At 40.4% G+C, this 27,979-nt stretch overlaps 2 protein-coding genes across 4 annotated transcripts; one reads left to right on the top strand and one right to left on the bottom strand.

Annotated features, from left to right (window-relative positions):
* The first annotated feature begins 37 nt into the window (after window positions 1-37).
* LOC117290963 (hydroxyacid oxidase 1-like) lies at window positions 38-27,979 on the top strand. 3 transcript variants are annotated; one of them, XM_033772561.1, is made up of 10 exons: window positions 38-301; window positions 2,529-2,680; window positions 3,033-3,291; window positions 3,831-4,003; window positions 4,145-4,236; window positions 4,770-4,931; window positions 6,127-6,196; window positions 6,892-6,961; window positions 25,542-25,639; window positions 27,537-27,979. In XM_033772561.1, the coding sequence occupies exons 1-9, from the start codon at window positions 162-164 to the stop codon at window positions 25,600-25,602; spliced, it is 1,179 nt and encodes a 392-aa protein (XP_033628452.1). In that variant the 5' UTR covers window positions 38-161; the 3' UTR covers window positions 25,603-25,639; window positions 27,537-27,979. The 3 variants fall into 3 exon arrangements, with proteins under 3 accessions (XP_033628452.1, XP_033628444.1, XP_033628460.1); XM_033772553.1 differs by lacking the exon at window positions 27,537-27,979 and having other exon boundaries at window positions 25,542-26,337; XM_033772569.1 differs by lacking the exons at window positions 38-301; window positions 27,537-27,979 and adding an exon at window positions 314-446 and having other exon boundaries at window positions 25,542-26,337.
* On the bottom strand, window positions 12,461-19,174 carry LOC117290983 (branched-chain-amino-acid aminotransferase-like protein 2). The gene is made up of 2 exons (XM_033772581.1): window positions 18,948-19,174; window positions 12,461-13,920 (listed from the first exon to the last, which is right to left on the bottom strand). Exons 1-2 carry the CDS (start codon window positions 19,026-19,028, stop codon window positions 13,039-13,041), a joined length of 963 nt encoding a protein of 320 aa, XP_033628472.1. The 5' UTR covers window positions 19,029-19,174; the 3' UTR covers window positions 12,461-13,038.

The raw sequence follows: 27,979 nt of genomic DNA, 5'->3' as shown, positions 1-27,979 counted from the left end.
TCATTATCAGAGTGTTGTGTAAGCGCCTCCAGTGGTTTTGCGGTTTTACCACCAAGAACGTGTTGCACCGAGACCACGGACGTGTAAAATCTAAATTGTTTATTTTGGGTGTGGGTCACAAAAATCAGCTGATCATCTTGACCGACCGACTGAGAGAAATAATGTCGACACAACAACCCGTGTGTTTGGGAGACTGTGAGGGTATTGCAAGAAGGCGGCTCGCAAAGAATGCCTTCGATTATTACCAAAGTGGGGCGAATGACGAGCAATCGTTGAGGGATAATGTGGACGCTTTTCAACGGTAGGTACCTTTGCTGGGCATGGAGGTAGATGATGACGGTCGACGGTTCAGCCATCCCATGGCATGGTTCAGCATGTTCAGCAGATGCAGATGGTCGACGGTCATAGAGCTATATAGTCGACGGTTCATACAGCAGATGATGGAGGTGTTCTACGGATCCTGTTCTAACTTCTACTCCTAAAACTATTTTATGCGATTCGTTCCGCTATCGTCATCACGAACGAGGCGAGAGCGGAACGAACCATACCCGGGTGTCATGTGTTTTCAGTAGGATAACAGAAAAATAGTTCGCAATCAAAAACTGAATGTTTTTTTTTTCAAATCATCTATCCAATTTTTTACCAATAACACTTACACTTCATGGTGTGTTGAAATTTTTAAAGTTTTGGTTTTACGTTGCGAGAGACAGTCCGCCATTAACAGTGCTTATTCATGCACGACATTGGAGCAACGTCATATGTTTTCACACCTTTCATTGGTTGGTATTTTATTGAAAGTTCAGAAGCTAGTATGGCGTGCAAAATAATTCAAAAATATTATTCAATGACTACTTAACCAATTTAATTACATTTTTGTCCTAAGGCATTATGGCTACTATATTTAGAATCCAGAGATATAATAAGGCATGAAAGTAAAACACCACACCCCCCTTGAAGCACACACACTTCATAACAATCCGTTTTCCACCATTTCAGACCAGTAATGTTTGGTTTAAGGAGATAAGAAACCAATCTATGATATTTTCTCAATAATGTAGACTTAATATTAATTACATATTACGCTTATCGGAATTTATAACAGTATGCAGTTCATAAAAAAAATTGTTTTTTTGTCATTTTCACTTAAAATATTTAATTTGTTTCCCCATATTGGCACACCGTAGAATTCCAAATAGTAACCACCTCATGTGATCCATCTAGTGACTAAAGCAAAACGAAAATCAATCTAGCAGATAGCAATTTTGTTTTGAACTTTCGAGGTTGGATGATGTTTCTTTGACTCATTTGAATGTTGGCATAATAATGCACTAGTGATTTGTACCAAAAATCAATCATTTTATAAATGTTTGAGCATAACCAACGACAGGAAACTTTATCCTAAGCATGATTAAGCCTGAGTAAACTGCATAGCTTCTGTCACCGGTGCAGCTTGCACAATCTCGCGGTAAATGGGAATCAAAGTTGGGGTTCGAAAACATATGAGGGTCGATAACGTATGACGCTACGATACTCCTACCCCTAGAACTATTTTGTCTGCTATCGGCTTCCGTAATTCGTAAAGACGATAGCGGACGAAACCGCAATAGTTCTAGGAGTAGTTCTAAGGCAGGTGAAGGTGTTCCACCTTCTAGTAGTAGTATTATAATAATTTAATATAATATCCCCACCTGTGTTGTGTGTGTGTGTAGGAATCCTGGAGTATGGGCTACAATTTGTCAGTTAATACAATAAAAAGATAACATGCCTGTGATATTTTTTTACAGGACTCGGGGAAAGTACTGAGTATATAGTGCTAACACACATCGGTGTATGGGTAAAAAAAACAAAATTAATATTCTTTATCCCCGATGCAAGTTTATAATCGTTGCGGTACCCGCTGCCAAAACATAGGATTCAAACTACCTCTAGCTACCGTGCAACCTCGGCAGTCTAGTTGGTAAGACACTGCTCTAGAATTGCAAGGGTCGTGGGTTCGAATCCCACCCGAGTAACATGCCTGTGATCTTTTTTCACAGGACTCGACTCGGGAAAGTACTGAGTATACAGTGCTAACAAATATCGGTGTATGGGTAAAAAACAAAAATTAATACTCTTTATCCCCGATGCAAAATTAACATCTCTTATAATAAAAATATAGTTAAATGTAATACAATTAAAAATCAGAAAACATTACATGCAGAAATCATATAGGCCTATGTAAGTTTTGTGTGATCTTTTTCATGCAAGTGTATTTGTTTTGAACATCTCATCCTGGCAACTCGGCACTTGAATTTTGACAGCTACACATCTATTAAATCTAAACATCTATTAAATCACTGCTAAAACATATTCAAACTGGCTCTAGCTACATGTACCAGGCAATTTCGGTGGTCTATGACACTGCTCTAGAAATGCGAAGGTCGTTAGTTCTGATCTTATCGGAGTACCTGTGATTTTTTTAAACAGATTTTGGAAAAATACTGAGTATATGGGTAAAACCAAAACTAATATGTGTTTATTTTCTACAGATACCGACTGAGGCCTAAACTATTAAGGGATGTTTCCAAACGAGACCTTCGTACCACTATCTTGGGTCAAGAGATTGCTTTTCCTATAGCTGTAGCTCCCACAGCGATGCAGCGTATGGCACACAGTGATGGAGAAGTGGCAACAGCAAAAGGTATAAACACCAAGTTGGGACAGCCAATCTCTCTAATACAAACTTTGGTTTAACATCTTTGATTATGATGCACAAATCAGGAAATTGCGATTCATTAACTGGACGACAACATGTTTTTATAGTCTGTCTCTATTGGCCTTTGTGCCTTTTATATATTTATTGTAATGATTGTGATTCAAATACAAATCAGCGTATTGGAGTGACTTCTGAAATGTTTTTAATTAACCTAATAATAAAAACTTGTCAACAAGTCTCGTCACATGGCAGTTTAGTTCCAAAGAATGCTGATTAGCCTAAAACGAAAAGCCAAACCATAAAACATTCACATTATTTATGTTTATTTCTTTTCAAGCGGCCTCATCTCTTGGAACTGGTATCATTCTGAGTTCATGGGCCACGTCCACAATTGAGGAGGTAGCGGAAGCCTGCACACCTGAAGGCCTGCGCTGGTTTCAGCTCTATGTCTACCGAGATCGTAACGTCGTCAGAGATCTTGTCAGGAGGGCGGAGCAAGCTGGTTACAAGGCGCTGTTCGTCACGGTGGACACGCCTATGTTAGGGAGGAGACTAGCTGATGTTAGAAACAAGTTTTCTTTGCCATCACATCTCAGGTATGAGGCAAAGGGTTGTAGAAAAGGGGAGGCTAGACAAATTTTACTCAAGATGATTGTTTAAAAACGTTTCTGCTGCAAAGAGATTTTTAAAGGTAGGGTCATACTTTGGAATAATGAAAAAAAAAAAAAGATGTAAGTTTTATCTGAAAGCCTGCTAGTGAAGATTGGTAACAGTAGTACGTGTTTTGCAGAATTATCTTGTGTGAAGTGCCCGAATTGATAATAAATCAATACAGAAAGGCAAAAATCTCTAAAGATTGTCTGCAGGCGGCTTTTTTGAAATATCCTAAGTGACTGTTGAGTGCTGCCTGGTACTTGCTCTCACCTAGTGTAAATGGTAATGTTGAAAACACTGTGACAGTTTTAGCTGTTTTCTCAATAAAGTACACACTTTATTCAACTGAATATTTTACATAATGTGACTTTTGGTTGTATTTTTCTTGATGATTTCCCCTTGAATCAACATTATGTTGACAAAAGCCAAGCGATGAACAGACCCTCCGTTTTTAAACAGGACAGGTTCTTTTTATTATTAGGTTAGCCAACTTCAACGTTAATGCTCATCTTTCGAGCGGGGTGAAGCACTCAGAGGACTCTGGTCTGGCCGCTTACGTCGCTTCACTCATAGATCCGTCACTGAACTGGGAGCACATCGAATGGCTCAAGACAATCACATCAATGCCTATCGTCCTTAAAGGGATACTCACAGGTAAAGAGGTACATGGTGGAGTGCTAGTTTTGAGAAGCCCTTCGGGTGTGAAACGCGTGATATAACAATCGATTATTATTACATGTTATTATTATTAAGTTCTTAATGCTCAAGTCGTTGATTGTAAATTTTATGTTTCAGCTGAGGATGCGCGTCTCGCTGTCAAACATAACATCTCAGGCATCGTCGTGTCAAACCATGGGGCAAGGCAGCTTGATGGTGTCCTAGCAACGGTGAGTGAACTCAATCTAATTGTCCTTGTCACGGTACATCATTAAACAGAGTGACTCTGATTGCACAGTGTAGGAAACGTAATATTTTACTGAGGGCATACTTCGGTTCAGATTTACAGATGGGAAGTGATGAAAACTTCCCTTTAAAATCTGTTTGCCTGAAATGCTGCAGTTTTTCAAAAATGAGAAAAACAACAAGTTTTTCACTCCTGAGTCAAAAACCCAATGTTTAAAGCGGTGAAAACATAATTTTTGTTTGTTTACTACTTGTATTTTGGTGGCTCCATGAGAAAGTGAGCTTAAACTTTCACAGGTTTTTTGTTTCCAGTTTGTGGGGTCTCATAAAGTATGAGTAGTGTCATCTGACAATTACTAATGTTGGTCACATGCTTTAACTTCACATACTTAGAAATGTGTTCCTATTTAATCTGTCAATATAAAAGCTGAGACTGTTAAGAAATAACACAAAATATGCACATTTGAAATAATGAAAAGAATTTCTTTAAGTTTTTTAAAATTTTATGTATATTCAGATAGACGCATTGTCCGAGGTGGTGGAGGCAGTGCGAGGGTCCAACATAGAGGTGTATCTCGATGGAGGAGTAAGAAAAGGCACTGATGTCTTGAAGGCGCTGGCCCTGGGGGCTAGAGCCGTCTTCATCGGCCGACCGGTCCTGTGGGGACTGGCTTACGATGTAAGTACCATTTACAGTATTCAAAGATAGACGCATTGTCCGAGGTGGTGGAGGCAGTGCGAGGGTCCAACATAGAGATGTATCTCGATGGAGGAGTAAGAAAAGGCACTGATGTCTTGAAGGCGCTGGCCCTGTGGGCTAGAGCCGTCTTCATCGGCCGACCAGTCCTGTGGGGACTGGCTTACGATGTAAGTGAACCTTATTTCTGACTAGGCCTGGGCGACCAGTGAAATTTACTTGACTAGTCCTTTTTTGACTAGTCGCGCCTGAAATTGTTGCGACTTCGACACTAGTCGCAACAAATCTTTTATTCCCAAGATGCTTTGTGGCAAATTGTTTTTGCTGCAGACGCAAATTGTAAAATCCACGTTTAATGGATTGAAGGATTGTTGTGAGCAATACAATTGGTTCACCATTCAGGAAGTCGCGACTGTTTTTGTAGTTGTTGTGGCTACACCATTAACAACAGTCGCAACTTGACTAAGCAATTAATAGTCGCGCCTACAACACTAATCGCACTATTTAGGTTTGATTTAGGAAAGCATTATCTGTATTTGTTTCGTTTCTCAGACAAGTAATAAGAACATATACAAGTAAAAAAAACAAGTACATGTATGCTTCAACAAAATGAAACCTTCATTATTTTTAGTGTGTGACTGAGGAAAACAAATTTCCATTCTTGTACAAAATATACACAAGTGAGTTGACCCCAAAATGTCTAAAAATGTACACAAATGAATTGACCTCCAAAATGTTCACAATGGTTATATATCGTGCAGTTTGGGGATGTAAGTTCCGGGTCTTGAAGCGTTAAATTTAAATGGAAAAGTTGGACTCCCTACATCGTTGCCACCAATTACAAACTGTAACAAAGATGACAAAGAATAGCTATGAATCTGTTTTCTGTATAGTTCCTTTTTTTAAAAACAGAAATATTTATTTAGAAATATCAAGAATGCCGTAGAAAAAGAAAGCTGGTGGGGATGACAAAAACTTGATTTTCTTGCCTATTGTCATGATTGTACATTTCTTGGCTTCTAAGCTGATTTTGCAAACCACATTACCTCTTCTGAGCAATGTTCTGGGCTCATAAGCTTTAAAAAATTAGTCACAGCGAACCTCCAAATGTTTTCTCTAAAAGTTTTGATTTGCATACTCATAATCTGACTTTGAATTTATACATTGATTTGTTTAGGGTGAAGCAGGAGTGAAGAAGATTCTTGAAATCATTCGGGAAGAGTTCAGTCTAGCAATGGCCCTTTCTGGTGAGTTGTTCCATAATTAACAGGTCTAGAAGCTGGGAATGATTTCTTAAAGGCACTAGACACCTTTTAATTTATTTGCTTTCAGATGGAAATAAAAAGCTTCAGCTGAAGTCATTTTATATTTGAGTGATAAATTACTCTATAAAACATTATGAGAAACGGTTCGCTCTGAAGTATCATAGTTTTGGAGAAAGAAGTAATATTCCACAAATGTTATTTTGAGACCTCATATTTAGATTTTGAGCATAGAAATCAAGCATCTGAAAGCACACAACTTTGTGTGACAAGGGTGCTATTTGACTTTCATTATTACTTCAACGACCAATTGAGCTCAAATTTTTACAGGTTTGTTGTTTTCTGCACATGTTGAGATACACAAGTGAGAAGACTGGTCTTTGACAATAACCAATTGTGTCCAGTGTCTTTAATGTAAAAGATGGGGTAGTATAAGTGAAATATTGTTGTGCTTTTTAGTTTTTGTTAGGGGAGGGGGCATTACTTTGGCTTTGAAAAGAGCATTTTTAATCTATAAATATTGTTATCGTAATATTATCCTTTTTTTGACATTGTAGCTTAATAGATTGTTTTACTGTAGAATATTGATCCGCCTACAAAAGAAATCTTAGAAAGGATCTCGTAGGTAGGTTTTTATGTATTTCAATTTTAACCTTTGAATTTATTGACTTCTTTTTCAGGATGTGTCTCAATCAAAGACATCTCACCAGATCTGATCACAAAGAAGAATTTTTTGGTGATGTCCAAAATGTAAGACTCTTCTGTGAAAAATCCTCTATTAAAACATGTATAATTTAATAGTCTTTCAAAATAAGCCACACGATTGCATGTCAATATTTGGCAGCATTTTATATAACATTGGCAAGGCTAGAGACCATCATGTGGGTAAACTCAACTATTTGTGTACTTTTGGGGAGAGTAGGTGGCAGCAGACTTTCTATTCAATTCATTTTCTTTGGAAACTTTCAGAACTATGGCCCTTTTCAAAACCACGGCTTCGGCTTTGGATTCAGCTCAGGCAAGCTTGGCCCTGTGGTTGTCTTTGCAATTGCGCGTGTTTTGTGTACGTGCTCAGGGCTTCAGACACGAGGATGGAGCTTGAAGCTGAATCTAAAGCCGAAGCTGTGGTTTCAAAAAAAGGGCCTATGTAAACAACATAAATTTACCTAGTAAATCTGCTGCCCACTAGTGTTCCAAAATCTGCCAATGCTTATTGCATGGCAAGGCTTATTGCATCAGGAACACGTTATCACACCATTCCATTGCCACTCGTACAATGCAAAGTGGCCAGGGGGGAGGGGGTAGGGCTCAATCAGGTTGAAGGTCTGAAACTCAACCAAAAATTTAAGCTCAACAATTTTGTGTAGGATCTGCAAATATTTCCAGGTAGATAATTTGTATGGACATGACATCATAGCTGTCCCCATGTAGCCTTAATTGCAATGCTATCTTGCTCAATTCCTTTGCCCAATAGTCCACGCTTAAATGACGCAAGTGCATGTGGTCTTACACACTCGCCGACTTAGAGGGTCTTTTACACAGCAGAACAATCTTGTAGGCTTTCTTTGTTTGTTTTTGTGCACCTGCCCATAGAGAAAAACTTTATAGGACCAGGGCCCAGCTTCATAAAGCCTTTAAGCACAGAAGAATCTTGCTAAGTGGAAACTAGGTACCAGCCCAAATGAAGTTTACATTTTTGCAGCTGGTGCCCCACTCAATTTCTGCTTAGCAGAGAAATTTGCTGAGCAATATTTGTTGCTTAATAGTTTTTATAAAATTGGGCCGTGATAACTCGAGACACATACACCCGCCTATGGAACAGTCTTCATGTCCCCATTTAAAACGCTCAGACTGTTCTGTTCAAAAAGGGTCTCATCTCAAGACTTACCTGTTCTCCTCACCATCACTTTGGTCTTTCTTTTCTCCCTATAAAGCGCCTTACATCCTTTGGTAATTAGGTGTTATATAAATCCAGTTACTATATTTTTTAGTAAACCAGGGACGTATACCTAAAGACTGTTGTTATTGTCATAGAACAGTATCCTCACTTGGTGTATCCAAACATGGTAAAATAAGGAGTCTGTGAAAATTAATTTCACTTTGAATGGTCATCGAATTTGCAAGAAAACGATGAAAGAAAAAGCAACCTTTTTTGCATAGGATTTTGTGCTTTCAGATGCCCGAGTAAGGCTTCATGCCTGAAGCTTTACACAGATTCCAAGTTTTGGTTGTGACAAATTACCTCTTCTACATTACTTCAATGGGGGAAGTTTTGATAATATCAAAAGCTCTTCAGTGTTCTCTATGAAGTAAATTTGTATGGTCATTAACTTTTGGATTAACCAAAGGTATACCCACCAATATTATAACAGTATGTCTAAACTAAAAACTGACTCTATGAAAACATCTTAAATCATGTCGAAAGAAAAGTATAAAATATAATTGAATAAATCGGCATGCCAATATATTAATAACATAATCATGTTATGAAATTTTAATTACAATTAGCTTGTTTTCTGCCCTGGCTGGGGATTATAAGGTCGTTAGAGCAAGTCGTGTGGATTTCACAAAATTGGTTTTGCATGTGATAAAGTGTGCCTTTACAAGTAATTGACTGTCACAAGAAAACCAAAAACTTGACCATTTTCTATAAGAAAACATTTTTTTATTTTTTGGAGGGATTTTTAATATTCGATTCTTTAATTTTCAAACTAAATTTTTCAAACTAAAATTATCAACATTTTGTTTATTGAAATTCTATTGGTAATGACGGAAATATTATAAGAAATTAATGATCTTTATTATAGCTCCAATCTGACTGTGAAAAATTAGAAAGGAAGAAAAGTACAATATATAACACTAACAAATAAAGTTTAAATGTAGGTCTATTAAATGATTGTGTGTTTTTTTTAAATGCCACCGTCTCAGACCAATTTATTTGTGTACAGTCATCCATTTCTTGAAGTACATTCCCTAACTACTAGTATAGACCATAAACTGCAAAAACTTGGTTGTTAAAACTTGACTTCATGGTAGGGCCTACAGGTTGCATCATTATAGACACCTTACAGAGAAAATGACGCCAGTTGAAGACTTCTCACTTGGTGTATCTCAACATAGGTATATGCACAATATAACAACCTGCTAAAATGGAAGAAAAAACACCATTGTCACACGAAGTTGTGTGCTTTCGGATGCTTGATTTTGAGACCACAAAATCTTATTCTGAGGTCTCGAAATCAAATTCAAATATTTGCGGTGAAAACTACTTTACTTCAGAGGGAGCCGTTTCTCACAATGTTGTATGCTATCAAAAACTCCCCATTGCTTGTTATCAAGTAAGTTTTTATGCTAATAATTATTTAGAGTAATTACCAATAGTGTCCACTGCCTTTTAGATCTTATAAAGCAGGAAGCTAGTGTGTACAATCTGCTAAACATGTCAGAAACGCGAAATTAGGCTAACCATGCATGTTCTCATGCGATTAGTGCCAAACTTTTTTAGACCAAACCCTAGTCGCACTCCTGCCGTTGACGGCGTGCGTCAAAATGACAATACCTTAACGTCATCTGTTGGGTGTTTCTTTGTTATAAAAATTGATTTATGGGGTTGAACAAAGAATTGACTAGAGTGGGATTCGAACCAACGACCTCCGGATAAACATGCCTGCGCTCTACCAACTGAGCTATCTAGTCCCTATTTTGTCAATATCTTTGTTCGGGGGTCCAGTCAGAAACCATACAACCGTTAACTGCCGTGTAGCCAGGGATCACACCCAAATTACGATACATTGATATCTGAAACAAAAAGTCGCATCCCCTTAAGGTGATCCCCTGGATGCCGCTTCCCAGGTGCAACTTCAATGAATGGTCTGTATTCGTTTGGTAATGACTCTGCAGTTCAATGGGCATACAAATATTGAGTGGCTCAGAGTGGAATGGGAGGAATATTTATCGCAAGGTAAAATTTGGACTGTTCCATTTCACGAGGCGAAGCCGAGTGAAATGGAACAGTCCAAATTTTACCAGGCGGTAAAATTTCTTCCATTCCACGAATTAAAGCCACTCAATATTTGTTTTATATATCTGACATATAGATCATTGTCATTTGATGTATTTTAAAAGTATAACATTATGAAAAATCACACAAATTACTGACAACCAAAAATCATATAGCGCCGCGTATACTTCGTTTTAGTCATTGAACTTTTATGGTATTTTGATTGTGGGAAGGGAGGGTATCAGATACCGTGCCTGAACATTCAGCGAATTCCTTGAGTATGTTTGTTTACGGGAATAAACGGGTAGTAACAAAGTCTTAAACGGCCGTTTAAAACCAACAGGGTCGTGGCCGTGTGATATTGCACGGCCACGGACGACCCTGCAAGGTTTTGAACGTCCGTTTACGAATGAGTCACTACTCTTTTATTCCCATTTATAAACGTCATTTTGGTTAAAAGGCGTAATAAAGTAGGAAACTCGGTAAAAACGTATCTGTTTTGAGCTCTGTGCGTGTGGTGCATTTTTACGAAACAGTTTTCGGATATGCATTCGTGCGCGTCGATCCTTGTATATGGGCGGAGAGATCAATTACCCCGGGGAACGGGGTCGTGAGTTCACCTCCACAATAATGCTATCCGAAAACAACCGGTACTGGTAATTATAAACCGTTTAAACGCCCCCCCCCCCCCCCCCCATGTGGCGCGCTCTCAACAGTCCGGGTATTTTATATTTGGTTGTTTCTCACGGACCTTCTGATTGGTAGGTCTTGATGTGATTTTGTTTCCTCTTCGTTTTGTTTTCGTTTAGTCAGCGACTCTGCTGATTTTGGGTCGTGAAGAGTGCCAACATGGAGGTAGATTGTGCCAGAGACTAAAACACTTGCTGAAGAAACTCACTGTTAATTCACTGTTCTCAAGGCTTATACCAAAAAAGGATGTTGCTCCTCTTTATTGAAAAATATTACAAGTAGAGTACCCCAATGATCTGTTCTTGGACCAATGTTGTTTTCTTTGAACAAAAATTAATCATTAGTATGCGGTGCCTCAACGGTCCCCTTTTTGTATCCTTTTTGCGATGAAACTTATTTATTTAACTGAAGTAATGTCACAGATGTTAAAACTATAGGTTACTATACGCACTAATTAAGGCAGCAGACGCTGAGCGTACAACTTTTTATAATAAGGCATCGAGGCATCAGTGCAACGGAGGACATCGTCAGGCAACGACGACCGGTCGGGCAGAGCACTAGGCTTTCCAAAAAAAGAGCTTTCCAATGCAGTGCGATACAAGCCCAACACTTTGTTTCTGCTAGTTAAAAAATTAGAACCCATCCACTGCTCGGCAATCTTATCGCCGGCCTCCCACTGAAGACACTTCTCATCAAAGGGAAGACCAACCTCCTTAAAGAGGGCTGATAGGATGCCTTTGGGGTCAGAGAGGAGGTCATCTGCATCTATGATGATTGCCTTGGAATCGTGTACCTCTCTCACATGCTCTAGCAATTCGACCATTTCACGGAAGAAGAAACCTGGAGGAAATTTCAGCACAGGTACAACTTCATCAAGCGGAGTAGAACTCTGGTACATCTTCTTCCAAGATGCGAAGACCCTCAAGGGGTGACGGATAAGAAACACGTGACGGTAATCTTTCGGGAGAAACTTCCGTTTGTCAATGACAGTAAAGGCGGCGTCTTTGCAGAATACCAACTTTGCCTCGATCGAACATCGAACACACGTACGCAAGTACATTAAAGTCCTAGTCGTGAGTTTGTACATTTTGAAAACGTTTTTTTTTGCATTAATTTCCTGGCAATGTCGACCAGGTGTATTGCTGCTGGATGCAGCTAAACAACTAAAGATGGGTCAGTTTGCAAGTCTTCGAGACGTCGTGCTTTGAGAATCCGGAACACACTATACATTTTGACATGAAGAGAAAAGTTCTTTTCTAAAACATGACTCCATCCCAACAATTTTTTTAGTGGGGAAGTCGAAGAAGGTACCTGAGAGACGTAATGAACATGAAGGAGCCATTGCCTAACGTGAAAAAAGGTATTGTTTCAACTTAGAGGGCATGCTTTTAGCTTGCGCCAAGCGTCACATTCGTCGTGCCTCGATATTGACGTCTCGGGTCGGGCTTATTTTCAAATTTGTAAATAACATGGAAACGAATTTTTAAAAACCTTAGTTAATTGTTTATTCATATTCCACTCATTAACACACATTTTTATTTTAGTGACAAAAGCTTTATTTTGACAAAATACCACTTCAAGGTGACTTTAAGGTTGGGCCTGATTTTTTAATCGATAATTACGAACAAAATCAGAAGTGAAAGTGAACACATCAAATTACATTGAAATGGTGAACAGGTGCATTATAAACAAGTTAAAACACCGTTTCCATTTATAACATTCCGCTCAAGTAGCTTTAAATGTTGAAAGAGACGAAGTGTCAATCTTCCTCAACAGACTGTCACTGAACATCAAATTAATGTACAATACGGTTTTTTAGAAATATATAGTTAAAAAAAAAAATTGAACATTACTAATTGTCAAGTAAAGGTTAATATGTCTGCTCGAACGCAATTTATTGTGGTTTATATTGGTATATTCCTTTCATGGAACATCCACATAAAATAATTAGAAAACAAAATTTCCAAACATATAGGTTTTCTTGGATAATTTTTTAGAAAATGAGCTGCCAATTTAACCACCAAGCTATTGTATTTCGCGCGTGAATTGAATTGAATTGAAGTGAATTGAAGTGGAGTGAACTGTGAGACAATAGTCGTGTGTTGTGACGTTGGCTTATTGGGATATCCGTAGTCCATCAGTTTGGCAGTAGACGCTGGGCGTAAATCTTTTCATAATAAGGCATCGAGACATCAGTGCAACGGAGGACATCGTCAGGTAACGACGACCGGTCGGGCAGAGCACTAGGTTTTCCAAAGGAGAAGCTTTCTAATGCTCTTTGGTGATGCACCCATGCTTTCTTTAATAAATTACTAGTCATCCACTGTTCAACAACCGCATCACTGGCCTCCCACTGAAGATACTTCTCATCAAAGGGAAGACCAACCTCCTTAAAGAGGGCTGATAGGATGCCTTTGGGGTCAGAGAGGAGGTCATCTGCATCTATGATGATTGCCTTGGGATCGTGTACCTCTCTCACATGCTCCAGCAATTCGACCATTTCACGGAAGAAGAAACCTGGAGGAAACATTACAGGGACAACCTTGTCAAGTTCAAACTCATGCGGAGTAAAACTCTGGTACAGTTTCTTCCAAGATGCGAATACTTTAAGAGGATGACGGATTAAAAACACGTGACGGTAATCTTTCGGGAGAAACTCAAGGTTGTCTACGACAGTAAAGGCGGAGTCTTTGCAAAAGACCAACTTATTGCCAGTGTAAGGAGCATCAAGTTGCTCCTTTACAAAACCAAATGTATAGTCGGACGGTTCGCGCCCTCCAGTGACCGACGGCTCCATCTCCTCAGCTGCTTCATAACTTGCTAGAGCTGCTAAAGTTGCTCGATGAGTAGCATCTTGTAGTCCCTCGGACCCGTGCCAGTAAGCGGTGACATAAGGCTCGAAGATTATAGTTGAATCCTCACAGGCAAAGCTCATGAACTTAGTGAAGGCAGTGGAGACGGATCGAGGCACCGCCCACGTCATGAGCCGAACCTGTCCCAACAATTTGCAGTCTGCCATCTGCAAATGAAACACCATTTGAGAAAGTCTAAATGTAGCCTAGTACTAGTAAAAATCAACTTGAACGAAATCACAAAAAACAGTTTATTTATGATGCATTTAGGACTACATTATTTGGTCATATTAAGTTTGAAGTAGTCTGCGTTTATCTAAAAACTAGCCCCTTGTTAATTTGTTGAACTAAAGGTCATGATGGGTCAGCAAAGGGGAACACAAATTTTAATCTTTAGGTGTGACAAAAGCTAAGTTCGACAAAATACCAGTGCCAGATGCCTTCAAGTGATTTGGGGTGAAGTTACTAGATCATCCTGGCGTTCTACCGACTGATCTATCCCAATATTAGTGGTTGTAATGCCTCCTGCTGGCATTTAGAGAGAGAGAGGGACTCAGCTTGTATCATGAACTTTGGTAGTTTTAATCACGTTAACACTTGGCTGCCATCTTGATGGAAAGGTACATGAGTAGGGGTTAGACTCTAGAGGGCGCTAGTCCTGTCTGTATGCATGTGTGAATGTGACATCCCCTTTTCTTTAAAGATTAATACAATGGAAATGAAGATTAATCTCAAATCTTTTAAAACAAATGTTCATTAGTCCAGTTTTTCCTTAAAAAGTTCAGTCCTCCGGAGAAACATTGTTCTGTTTAAAAGAGTCCAGGTTGATTAAACTTACAAATTAAACTGTTCTTTATTGTATGACTGTGTGTCTGATTGTGTGTTTATTTGTTGTGTTTAGTAACATGATGGTATGTTGTTACAAATCAAGTCTGTTTGGCTTGTTCACTCTCCTGCCTGATCGCGTCACTGTCGGTGTTCCTGAGGGGCGGTTAGAAAGCGGTCTGCTCTGGGGTTGTGAAGGAGCATTGCGAACAGGAGTTGGTTTGGTAGAACTCAGGGGAGCTGGTCGCAGATGAACCCTGTTTCGTCTGAGCTGACTTCCACTTTCCGTTTCCACATTGTAGGATCGAGGAGTAGTTGATTTGCTCATAACTCTACCTTGGCTCCAGGTTTTGTTAATCGGATTTTGGATGTAGATGGGTTGGTCGTTGAGGAGTTCTTGGATAGGGGTACTGGTAGAGCGTCTGTTGTAGTATTGCGTTTGCGAAGACTGGTCTGCCTGCAGTATATCTCGCACATCGTCACGATCTGGTGGGGGGTGATGTATTGAAGGTAGTGTCGTCTTGTACTTTCTTCTGTTCAGTAGCTCAGCAGGGGATGCAAGGTTTGACTTGAGTGGAGTTGCACGGAGAGTTAGGAGGGCTAAGTTGGGATCGTCCCCTGACTCTCTGCATTTGGTGAGGATTCTCTTCACTGTTTGGATATGTCTTTCAATGAATCCATGACCTCTGGGGTAGTAGGGTGAAGAAGTTTGGATCCGAAAACCGTACTGCTGTGCTAGGGCTCGGAATTGGGAAGAGGTGAACTGCGTGCCATTGTCACATACGATAACCTCTGGGATGCCCTGTTCGGCAAAAAGCACACGTGAAACTCTTGTGATGGTGCTTGCAGTGAGGTTGTCAAGTTTGCGGATAAACGGAAATTTGGAGTAATAATCCGCGATAATCAGGTACCAGACCTTGTCGTGGTGGAAGAGGTCAGCTCCAAGGGTGTGCCATGGACGTGGTGGAACTTCCATACTGATCATTGGTTCACGCTGTTGAGAACGCTGGTATTTCTGGCATGCATGGCAATTTGTCACCATATTGTCAATGTCTTTGTATATACCTGGCCAGTAGACACAAGATTTTGCACGCAGCTTGCACTTGTCGATGCCCTGGTGACCGCTGTGGATCTGTTGTAGTATGTTCTGTCGCAGAGAATTTGGAATCACGATTCTACTGCCAACCAGGACTGTGCCGTCTTCTATGGCTACGTCATCTCGGACTGACCAGTATGGTCTGATGGAGCATTGTATTTTCTTGATGCTGTCAGGCCAGCCGTCTGTGACTTGTTGTTTCAGCAGCTGGAGGGTCATGTCTGTGGCTGTCTCTTGCCTTATCAGCTCCAACTTTGTTGGTGTCACGCTCACGACATGGTGTATACGGACTTTCATCTCTGGTATCTCATGCTTTTCCACTGGGGAGAGTCGTGAGAGTGCATCCGCAACGACCATCTCTTTACCAGGCTTGTAGCGTATTTCTATATCGTAAGCCTGTAGACGCAGAAGTATACGCTGTAGTCGTGGTGGGGCCTGCATTAAGTTTTTCTTGTGGATATGCTGGAGTGGGCGGTGGTCACTTTCCACGAGAAATCTTCTACCGTACAGGTAAGTATGAAACTTCTCACATCCGTATAGGACTGCTAGTAATTCTCGCTCTATGTTTGCATATCGTGTCTCTGCTGGTGTGAGAGCTTTTGATGCAAATGCTATCGGACGACCTTTTTGTACTAGGGTTGCTCCTAGTCCTCTGGTTGATGCGTCAACTTGCAGTATTACAGGCTGCTTCTGGTCGTAGTAAGCGAGTGTGGTGTCTGATGCTATCAGAGCTTTGATGGAGTTGAACACTTTTGTGTGTGATGGAGACCAGATGTACTCAACATCTTCACGAAGGAGTGTCCGCAGTGATGCGGAGTGTTCAGCTAATTGAGGGATGAATGGGCCCATGTAGTTGACCAGCCCTAGGAAGGTTCGCAGTTGTTTCCTAACACCTGGGGGCTGCATCGTTTCAACCGCCTTTACTTTATCTGGGTTGGGCCTCACTCCATCGGGTGAGTATATCAGTCCGAAGAAACTACATTCAGTCGTTTTGATGATGCATTTTTCGGCATTCAACTTGATCCCTGCACGTCTGGTGTGTTCCATAGCTTCATGAAGGTGTATGTCATGGTCTCTTGCGCTTTTGCCGAATACTTGTATATCGTCAGCGATGCCCACAGTGCCTTCACAGCCACGATAGGTTTCGTCTATCTTTTGTTGAAAGACATCCTGACTCATCCTGAGACCAAAGGGCATTCTCAAGAATCGGTATCGGCCAAAAGGGGTGTTGAATGTGGTGAGGTACGTAGATTGTTCATCTAGTTCGACATTCCAATAGCCGTTTCTGGCATCAAGCTTGCTAAACATTTTAGCACCGGATAGCTTAGGTGTGATTTCTTCGAGAGTAGGCACAGGGTAGTGATCTCTTTTGATGGCTCGGTTGAGGTCCTTGGGATCTAGACATAGGCGCAGTCGGCCGTTTGCTTTCTCACGTATCACTAGTGAGTTAACCCAGTCTGTTGGCTTGGAAACTTTCATGATAATCGCTTTGGATTCCATCTCATCTAACTCTCCCTTGAGTTTATCTCTGATCTCCAAGGGAACCCTACGTGGTGGGTGTATAACCGGTCTGGCTTCCGGATCGAGAGTGATGTGGTATTTAAAGTTCTCAAAACAGCCAACAGTGCCATCGAAACAATCGGGATACATTTCGAGGAGGTCAGATTTACTCCCGATATTCGGCCTCTCGAGAAGTGGTGTATTTCTTTGGATGTATTTTGGAGAACGATGTGGTGTTGGTGATTCAGTTCTCGTCACCGATGGGTCAGCGAAGTGAACGCGTTGACCGCTGCATGTATCTTTCGTGAGCTTTTCCTGTTGAAGTTGGACAGGATTATTTGTTTGCTCATTTTCCACCACAGTTGTTGTTTCCACTGCACAGTGTAATGTGATCAAGTTCAGGGCTTGGCATGTCTTTAGGCCAAGGATTGCTGGGCCCGCTGCATCAGTGACGTAGAAAACGCAGTTGTGCTTTGTGTCATTGTACATGCAGGGAATTTTCACTGTGCCCAGTTGCTTGATTTTGGATCCGCCATATGCAGTGAGTGCCATTTTACTTGTTTCCAGCGTGCTGGGCTCTGGATTTCCGTTACTGTCCAATTTCTCTGGAAAAATGATGCGGAAAAGATGGACTGGCAGAAGGTTACTCTGAGCACCAGTGTCTACTTTGCACCGGAGCATGATTGGTTTTCTGCCTTTCTGGTTTATGCGTAACTTTGCAAAAACTTCATCTCTCGTGTCGTCCGATGAACCAATACTGCTGACTTCTATGGTGCCAATGGTGAGGTATTCATCAATAATTTCCTCTTCGTCAAAGTAATGCACTCGTCTGAGTGGAGATTTGTGTGGAGGTTTGCCTTTTGGGGGTTTCCCAGATCTGCATACCGATTGCCAGTGGTTCTCTTTTCCACAGTTTCGGCAGGTACTACCATAGGCGGGGCAGTTGCTCTTTGGTTTTAGATCGTGCACCCGGCCGCAATTGTAGCATGTAGGCGGTTTGTTTCCTTTTCCTGGCTGTTTGGATCTGGTTGTGCGTGATGCGTTTATGGACTGTTCAGTCTTGCCGGCTGTGTTTGAGTTGCGGCTTGTTTCTGGTAGGGACTTGAGTTGATTTGTAGTTGCTTCATGGCTTCGAGCAACGTCGATGGCATCATTTAGCGTTAGTTTCTCGTCCCTTCCTATCAGCACTTTTTGTACGTCTTTGTGTGACGAACCCCAGATCAACTGGTCAACAAGACGATCTTCCATTTCTTTGTCGTCTCTGTATTTGCATTTGACAGCTATGGCTTTCATCTTTGTTACAAAATCATCAGCTGCCTCATCGGCGTTCTGTCGCATGTCTTGCAATTTGTATCGATAGATACGATGGTTTGACCTTGGTTCCAAGTGTTTCTGGAAGCGGGACAGTAGCTTATCTGGCTTTTTTCTGTCTTCCTCTTCTTCAAAGGTCCAGCTATTGTATTTATCTAAACCTTGTTCTCCTACCCATAGCAGGAGATAACTTGCTCTCTCTTCATCATTTGCTGATTTTAGTACGCTGCAAAACATTAGTTCACACTTTTGTTTGAACCTGGAGAACGTTGCCACAATATCTGGCGCTTCCCAGTCCATCTGGGGGGCTGAGACTGCAGAGCTGAACGCCATCGTAATGTATTGTATTACACAGGGTATAATTGAAGTTCTCAGTTCTGTTTTCAACGTTTTGTTTACGTGAGCAAAAACGGCAAGAAAATCACACTTTTATTGATATGATGACTTTGTTTTGCTACTCACATAACTCTTCAGTTTACCGCTGCCACCATGTAATGCCTCCTGCTGGCATTTAGAGAGAGAGAGGGACTCAGCTTGTATCATGAACTTTGGTAGTTTTAATCACGTTAACACTTGGCTGCCATCTTGATGGAAAGGTACATGAGTAGGGGTTAGACTCTAGAGGGCGCTAGTCCTGTCTGTATGCATGTGTGAATGTGACAGTGGTCTCCCTTTTTTGACAGTATCTCTGTTCAGGGTTACCAGTTGGAAGCCATATCCAACCATACTGCCCTTTAGCCATCCAGCCAGGTATGCTCAAGTTTAAGATACAATAGGGAAGCTGCAGCCAAGGGTTCACCTTGTCGACATGCGACTTTTTTTTCTCGGATAAGAGATAATGAGCAACACAGGCAACTGAGTGTGTACATTTTAAATGATTTTGGGCCTGTTTTTGACAATAGCAGCTTCTAAACTGGCTTCGAGTAGGCTTTTGCTTCTGACTGGCACCCCTAACAAAGAAAGGTATTGACAAAATAGGGAACCGCCAGCATAGGCCTAAATAGCTCAGTGTAGAGCACCGGCACGTTATAATCCGGAGGTTAGTAACTCAAATCCCGCTTTTTGATAACTTGTTCTTTGCTCGACCCAAAACATTAGTTTTTAAATGGTTCTCTAATGAAAAGATGATCCAAACACAAAAATAACTCCCCGAGTGCTTATCGAGCATAAGTAGTAAACAGTATTTACAGCACGGACAGTGCTTTGCCTCTATAATAAACCACAAGGGAAATTGTCTTGGTATATGGTTTTGGAGTTAAACAATAAACAGTTAACTAGAGTGGGACTCGATTCAACGACCTTCGGATTAACGTACCGCTGCTCGACCAACTGAGCCCTTTGTTCGAGGTTTTCCTATTTTGTCAATATCGTTGTTTGGGGTGCCACTCACAAGCCATAATATAGCCAGGTATCACACCCAAATTACGGTACAACCCGAATAGCGGCAGTCAGCAGGGGATCATCTTAACACACCACACCAAATTGAGAGAAATACATCAAGGACATAGTAATGTGCTCTCTTTCTCTCTAGATCATAAAACACTTGACGTTTTCGTTTACTCATTTGAACATCAGGGAATACACGAAACTTGCAAATATTTGTAAAAAGAAATCTGTCACTATTGGTAAATATCATAGACCAGTCTTCTCACTTGGTGTATCTAAACATTATGCATAAAATAACATTCCTGCGAAAATTTGAGCTCAATTGGTTGTCGAAGTTGTGAGATAATAATGACAGAAAAAACACCCTTGTCACACGAAGTTGTGTACTTTTAGATGGTGGATTTCGAGACATCACATTATAAACCTGAGGTCTCGAAATCAAATAAAAAAACATTTCTTTCTCGAAAGCTATGTCACTTCAGAGGGAGCCGTTTCTCACAATGTTTTATACCATCAACTTCTCCCCATTACTCGTTACCAAGTAAATAATATGCTAATCATTATTTTCAGTGTTCACTGCCTTTAACGGTTTTAAGGAGTCACAACTTACATTATAGCTGAGTTGAAGAAGGCTATACCCCGAGAACAGTTAAGCTTGTCAGTAGAACAAAATTGAAGGTTATCTGCTATTTTTAAAGCACTCAGACTTTAGACTGGGGTGTACATTAACATGTCATTTTGTATTTTCGCACTCACGGTCACGGGTCTATTAGCAAACCATTGTTGAGATAAAAACGCAATGTCAGTGGCCAACCACTCCAGCCATTTAGGAAAACTAATTTATGTTGCTTTATACATAAATTATATAAAGAGGCAATGGTTTTTCATAAACCAATCATCAGTCAATCAATCAATCAATCAGTCAATTAATCAAGCAATCAACCAATCAATGAGTTAATCAATCAATGAATCAATGAACTCAATGAATCAATGAACTCAATGAATCAAAGAATCAATGAATCAATGAGTCAATGAATCAATGAATCAACGAATCAATGAATAAATGAATCAACCAATCAATCTATCAATCAATTAATTAATCAATCAACAAATGGAAAATTTATTTCCACATTTGCACACGGGGATCATCCTGATAGCCGAGGCTTGTGATGGGTTTGCCCATTACAACAATACAAAACAAAACAGTATAAACAGCACTCAAAATGCAGAACGAAATAATAGCTGTTACAATAGATAAATACACATAGGGTAAACCATGGTTAAAAAAGATGATAGACAGTCAGCTCTAATTATAGAATTGGGAAATAAAGGCAATTAGCCCAAATACTACGCTAGAATGATATATGACTATAACGATTGGATACAAACAATTCAGAGATAACAGTTCGGTACATAGATGAGTCAGGTTGATATAATATATATAAAAAAACGTAACGGCTAAACCAACTAGCATAATTAAATAGCATATAAGTTAAAGCAATCACCTCCATTAATAATGAGACACAGGAAGTAAAAAAAGCTCCCGACGATACTCGCCCAAACAGTGAGAGCTACTCGAAAACGGGTTGGTAAACAACAAACGTCTGTGACAGTTTTCCCCACAACCTGGAACCTGTTTACGCTCTTCAAAATACACAACCATGTTAACACAGGCATGCGGTTTTAAAATTGAGGTCATTGCTTCAAAAATATTGAGAATCACAGCGTTTATCATTTGAATCCCTGTAATGTCTGTAATTAAAGTTTGATATCATATGAAAAGTTCTTTATAAATATAGTGTTACTGATTATTTAGGCTTCGTGCTCATTATTTGCTTTTACTTATATTTACCTGCTATTCAGACAAACACCCAGTGTTTTAATATTCTTATCAGTATTCTTAAAGGCAGTGGACACTATTGGTAATTACTCAAAATAATTATTATCATAAAACCTTTCTTGATTACGAGTAATGGGGGAGAGGTTGATAGTATAAAATATTGTGAGAAACAGCTCCCTCTGAAGTGACGTAGTTTTCGAGAAAGAAGTAATTTTCCACGACTTTGATTTCGAGACCTCAGATTTAGAGTTTGAGGTATCAAAATCAAGCATCTGAAAGCACACAACTTCGTTTGACGACAAGGGTGTTTTTTTTTGTCATTAATATCTTGAAACTTCGACGACCGATTGAGCTCAAATTTCACCAGTTTGTTGTATTATGCATTTTTATGTTGAGATACACCAACTGTGAAGACTAGTCTTTGCCAATTACCAATAGTGTCCAGTGTCTTAAACAAACATTTCTAGTGAATTTAAGGGTGCCCTTTAAAAGAGCACTCCGTCGTGCTCGAATGTCATTACTGTTTAAAAGACTCGAACCTATTGTACGATCACGTGTAAAATCTGCAGATGCGTTTATGTTATTTGTATTAAAAAAATATGCAGGAGTGCAGGGCCCAGTTTCATGGCTCTGCTTACCGTAAGCACAGAATCGGCGCTTACGGAAGCAGGGAATTATGTGCTTACGGCAAGCTTATTTCATGGGTTAGCGGCGAATTTTGGCTTGTGCGCGTGCGTACTCCGTGTTACTAGGCATTTTACGCTTACAAGGCTAGCGCAGAAATTCGGCGCTTGCACGTAAGCGGGGAATCGTGATCGTAAGCGCAGAATTCGGCGGTAAGCAGAGCCATGAAATTGGGCCCAGCTGTTTAGGTCGAACAGGGTGTGTTTTCTTCTTCTGAATTGAACAAACATCCGGACACCGTTTACTGTGTGTCGTGTGGCTATGTCATCTGGATGTTTTGGGATCGAATCCCGGTCATGAGACTTTTGCCCTCGATCAACGTTTCTCTACACGCTGGTAGATGAGTAGATGAAGGAAGATAAGGTTTTAATTGATTTATCTTGGTGCTCTCTATTTGGGATGGTTTAAAAGTAATACAACAATGACGCAGTGACCAGGGGTGATAATGGTGGAGCGCCTCTCTCTGCTTTAGAGATATCTGCAGTTCATCAGTTTGGCAGTAAACGCTGGGCGTACAACTTTTCATAGTAAGGCATCGAGACATCCGTGCAACGGAGGACATCGTCAGGTAATGACGACCGGTCGGGCAGAGCACTAGGCTTTCCAAAAAAGGAGCTTTCCAATGCTCTGCGATAAAAGCCCCACACTTCGTTTCCTTTAGGTAACAAAGTAGAAGATGCCCACTGCCCGGCAATCTTATCCCCGGCCTCCCACTGAAGACACTTCTCATCAAAGGGAAGACCAACCTCCTTAAAGAGGGCTGATAGGATGCCTTTGGGGTCAGAGAGGAGGTCATCTGCATCTATAATGATTGCCTTGGGATTGTGTACCTCTCTCACATGCTCCAGCAATTCGACCATTTCACGGAAAAAGAAACCTGGAGGAAACATTACAGGGGCAACCTCATCAAGTTGAAACTCATGCGGAGTAAAAATCTGATACAATTTCTTCCAAGATGCGAAGACTTTGAGAGGATGACGGAAAAGAAACACATGACGGTAATCTTTCGGGAGAAAATCAAGTTTGTCAATGACAGTACATGCGCCATTTTTACTGAATACCAACTTGTTGCCCGTGTAAGGAGCATCAAGTTGCTCCTTGACGAGACCATATGTATAGTCGGATGGTTCTCGCCCTCCTGTGATTGTTGTTCTCTTGTTGGTTTCCTCCATTATAGATTTTGCTTTGGCTCGATGAGTAGCATCTTGTACACCCTCGGGCCCAAACCAGTAAGCGTTGACATAAGGCTCGAAGATTATAGTTGAATCCTCACAGGCAAAGCTCATAAACTTAGTGAAGGCAGTGGATACAGAACGAGGCACCACCCACGTCATGAGCCGAACCTGTGCCGACGAATTGCAATCTGCCATCTGCAAATGAAACACAATTACTAGTGAGAAACATACTAGATCTGGTTTGTTACTCCGAGCTTAAAGGAGCACGTTGCCTTGGATTAGTCGAGTTGGTCTTTGAAAAAGCGTTTGTAACCATTTCAATATAAAATGCATATGGGTAGAAAGATGTTTTAAAAGTAGAATACAATGATCCACACAAGTATCACACAAAATTGCGTTGTTATTCCCTTTTCACGTCGACTAACACCGTCAGCCATTTATGGGAGTCAAATTTTTGACTCCCATAAATGGCCGACCGTGTTAGTTCGCATAGTAAAAGGAAAACCACACAATTTTGAGGCAAATTTGTATGGATCATTGTATTCTACTTTTAAAACATCTTCCCAATCATATGCATTTAAAAACAAACTGTTACAAACGCTTTTTATAGACCAACTCGTCCGATCCAAGGCAACGTGTTCCTTTAACTGTGTGCCTTTCACGGCCCCAGGTATTCACACGCGGCCCCTAGCGGATCCTGCACCCAAGATTCATAATGGTATCATATGGGAATGCCTAAAAAAGCCCATGCTTTGGAATACATGTGGGTCCCGAATGGCACGGTCCCGTGAAGGCCTACGGGCCAACATGGGTCCCATCCCATGGGCCCCCACCGGATCCTACAAGCTGCAACCAAGATCCATATGGGCCCCACAAGGGTTGGCCCAGATTACCCATACATCTGGGGCTCATTTGGGGTAAAAACATCGGCAAATTCGGATTATCCCATGTAGGCGGTTACCTGGGAGTATGTTATCGGCATGTGGGCCAAAAATTAGGGTTCCATTGAGAGGGGGCGGATATGCGATAAATATTAGGCCAGCCAAGATAACCTAAATATAATTCAAGTAAGTAAGTTCTTCTTTTTTTACAGACGATTATACACAAGCTAAATTAAGTTGTTATACAAGTAATGAATAAAAACACACTAGGGGCCCCACTTTAATGCCTTGTCCAACAAAATTGCCAACAATTGGTCAGGGATTCTTTTCAAAACCGGATCTCGCCAAAGGTATTGTTTTGGTCCAGAAAATCCACTTTTCACCATTTTCGTTTTTAATTCTCTTTCTGTAAAACAAATACTTCGTTAAGTTTACACACGTTTAGGCCTCTAATTATCAATCGCCATATAAGAGCGCTCGAAAGTTTGTAACAAGAGGTCAGTCTTCCTTTGGAGCCAATCAGCGTTGTTTCTCAATAAATCCCTACCAGACCAAACTTTATAGATCTGCTTAAGCATAACATATTATTGCTTAACATGTTTCTCTAAAAGCACAACCGAGCAGGATGACAGTTCCGTATTGTAAATAGCTTAGCCTGTAACCTTATTCTGCTCACAATTATTTTGTTATGCTTAGCACTTTTTAAGCTTTTGAAGCCGCTCTATAAAATTGGGAATGGGGTTAGTGATGACACACCACCGATGTGCAATAAATATTATACATCTGATGGTGGCGATACGGCGCAATGCCTATCAAGGTTTTGCGCTTTTATACATGCAACCAGCCACTTTCAAGTGTAAAGATATAGACCATGTGAACCTTTTTTACAATGTGTGACCGTGTGCATTCTTTAGCTAGTCTGACAGGCAAGATACTGCACTGGGCATAATTAAGGGAAAGTTGGCATTTTGTGTCAGTAAAAGCTGGACACAAGTTTTCAGATGTGCCCCCTTTCATCACATCAAAAGTTGATAAGAAATTGGACAGTGCAATCCCATAAAATATAAGATTTTATTTTTCTTTCCATTAGGCTGTGTACAAATCGTGCCTGCAGGAAGTCCAGGCTTGGTGGCTCTTCTGTAAACATGTGACGTCACAGGTCACATCTATTCTCACCGATTGTTCAGTGTATGTATACCAGCTTTATTACAAGAAAAAAAAACATAAAAAGATATAACAACAATCGATAGACCGACCAAACCTTGAGAGAAGGACCCTCTCTGTAGACAAACACACAATGGTTGAAATCGTTCCATGGACCACTTTTGGGTGAAGTTTCTTACTCTGGTGTGCGGTGCTATTCAACCATTCATACAAGTAATAACGTGAAAGATTCATCAAGAATTTGTTGAGGATATATAACTTACACTAAAAAGATGACTTGTAGAAGCTGGACCTTGCTCTACGAAGGGCTTAATTAAAGCGCACCGAGAAGCAGCTGAACTCGTTCAAACAAATTTGAAGCAGTACAAACCGTGTGCTGTAGTAGGTCTACTGATGACTGAAGTGGTTTTATTCGGGTCAGGTTGCTCATGCATGAACACCACAGAAGCTTGTGTTGGAAAAATAAAACAAATAGTTCGGAAAGTGGAATTAAAGTGCACTAAAGTTGTCGAAAATCATTCAGATTTAAATCTTTCGTTTGAAGCCACAAGTCTATCAATTCATATTGACGTCTCGAGAGTCTCTGGATGTTGTTTATTTGGACGAAGACGATTTTATAAAACAACTTCTTTTATACATTGTAAATATTTATCTCTCCTTAAACCAATTATGTCTTAAATTTGTAATATATAGTGTGATTTTTGTTTTACTAATTTTCAATCTGTGTACATTTTTCTGTAATTCGACCTCCGGTTGTCATGGGAATTTGTTTTTAAAGAATAAACCAATAATGAATGAATGAATGAATTAAATATGTGTCATCTCATTGGCATAGCTGTACTTTGCCAATGGTATGTAGGCTATAGTTTCGAAAGAGGTAAACAAGATCAACAAGAACCAATACCTGACCAGAGAACTTCTTCGTAAAAACTTGACAGATAAAAGTGTCCCTGTGTGTGGTTGGAGCACTTGGCACAAATATTGGTCGAAAGTACCGGGGAAAACATAGATTAAGTATGAGGGACAAAATGTGAGGGGAATCTGTTACAGCAGGCGGCACTTTTAGGCCAACGAGGACTATGAGAAAAACCATTGAGATCTGGGCAACATGACGTAGGCCGACTCGAGGAGTTGCTGGTACCAAGGGAAATGCCATCTTTCAAACTGTAAGAAAATAAATATTTATATACCGAACAAACGCATGAGTTTTGGGCGTTAATCGAATGCCAAAATCAACTGTTGGCAATATTTTGATATGATCAAAGTGCCAACAAAACGTACCGATATCCATTTATTATTCCGATTCGTTTTCCTGCAAACAGTAAACCTCGCTCAGGGTCGTCGCAGTTTTCACTCCGGTCAATGAGCAGTGAGACAATGATGCATTTTTTACACACAAAGAGACTGCACATAGCTCGGGTGTTAGCGCAAAAGGAAAACAAACCAAACAAAAGACAATATAGATGAATGAAAGAACAACGTTCAAAGAACGCATTGGTCAAGGCTACACATCCCACTGTATGGTTACGCTGTAATAATTTTGCTATAGTTATGGTCACAGCCTGCTAAACAACTGGACGTTACACTTTGACGCTCGTAAATACGCACCTCATAGCCTAGGTTTTTATATTGTTGTAAATGCTGGCCTGATTGGCTAGGTGTGTATAGACTTGATTTCAAATCTGAGATCCCGATATTATTCCTCTGCATCAACCAAGAAAAACGCCCCACATTATTAGCTATCACGCGCCCAGAGGTTAATCTGCCTGCAAGAGGGCGCTATTTCAGGCAAAGTGTTGGCTATCGGGTAGACTAAAAGCCATAATCACAGACTTGGAACCAAGTCTATCGGGTGTGTATGGATTTTATTCTTAAATTCTTAAAGTTGCTACCTTTTTACCTACATTCATTCCACACACAGTCGAATCCCGAATAGACCATTGCAGGTAGTAGAGTGTTCTGCACATACCACAATGGAGACTACATGTAGCCTGCCGACATGCAGACAACCTGAAAGTTAGTGTTCCATATTATGTGTTTTGATTGGTCCGAGGTGATGTTGTCAGCTGCATCCACATCACATCGGACCAATCCAATCAAAACACGGATAAAAGTAAAAGCTGCGTCACTGCACGTTTATCCATTCAAGTCATTGTATACAATGAAATCACCGGTTCTCAATAGCACGTTCATTTTCATCAATCAACCAATCCATGCATACAAGCCTAAAATAGAACAGTTTTTTGTTTGCACTGTTTAATCATAGAGGTTTTTTTGAGACTATGAATTAAGCTCCTTTATGTTGTTGTATTTTATTTTAGTTTGAAATAAAAGGAATAGGATGTGCAGAAAAACAAGTCCAGA

Source organism: Asterias rubens, chromosome 1 (genome assembly GCF_902459465.1).
Source record: "Asterias rubens chromosome 1, eAstRub1.3, whole genome shotgun sequence".
NCBI lineage: Eukaryota > Metazoa > Echinodermata > Asteroidea > Forcipulatida > Asteriidae > Asterias > Asterias rubens.
The sequence above is the reverse complement of the archived record's forward strand: the minus strand, read 5'-3'. Positions and strand labels throughout refer to the sequence as shown.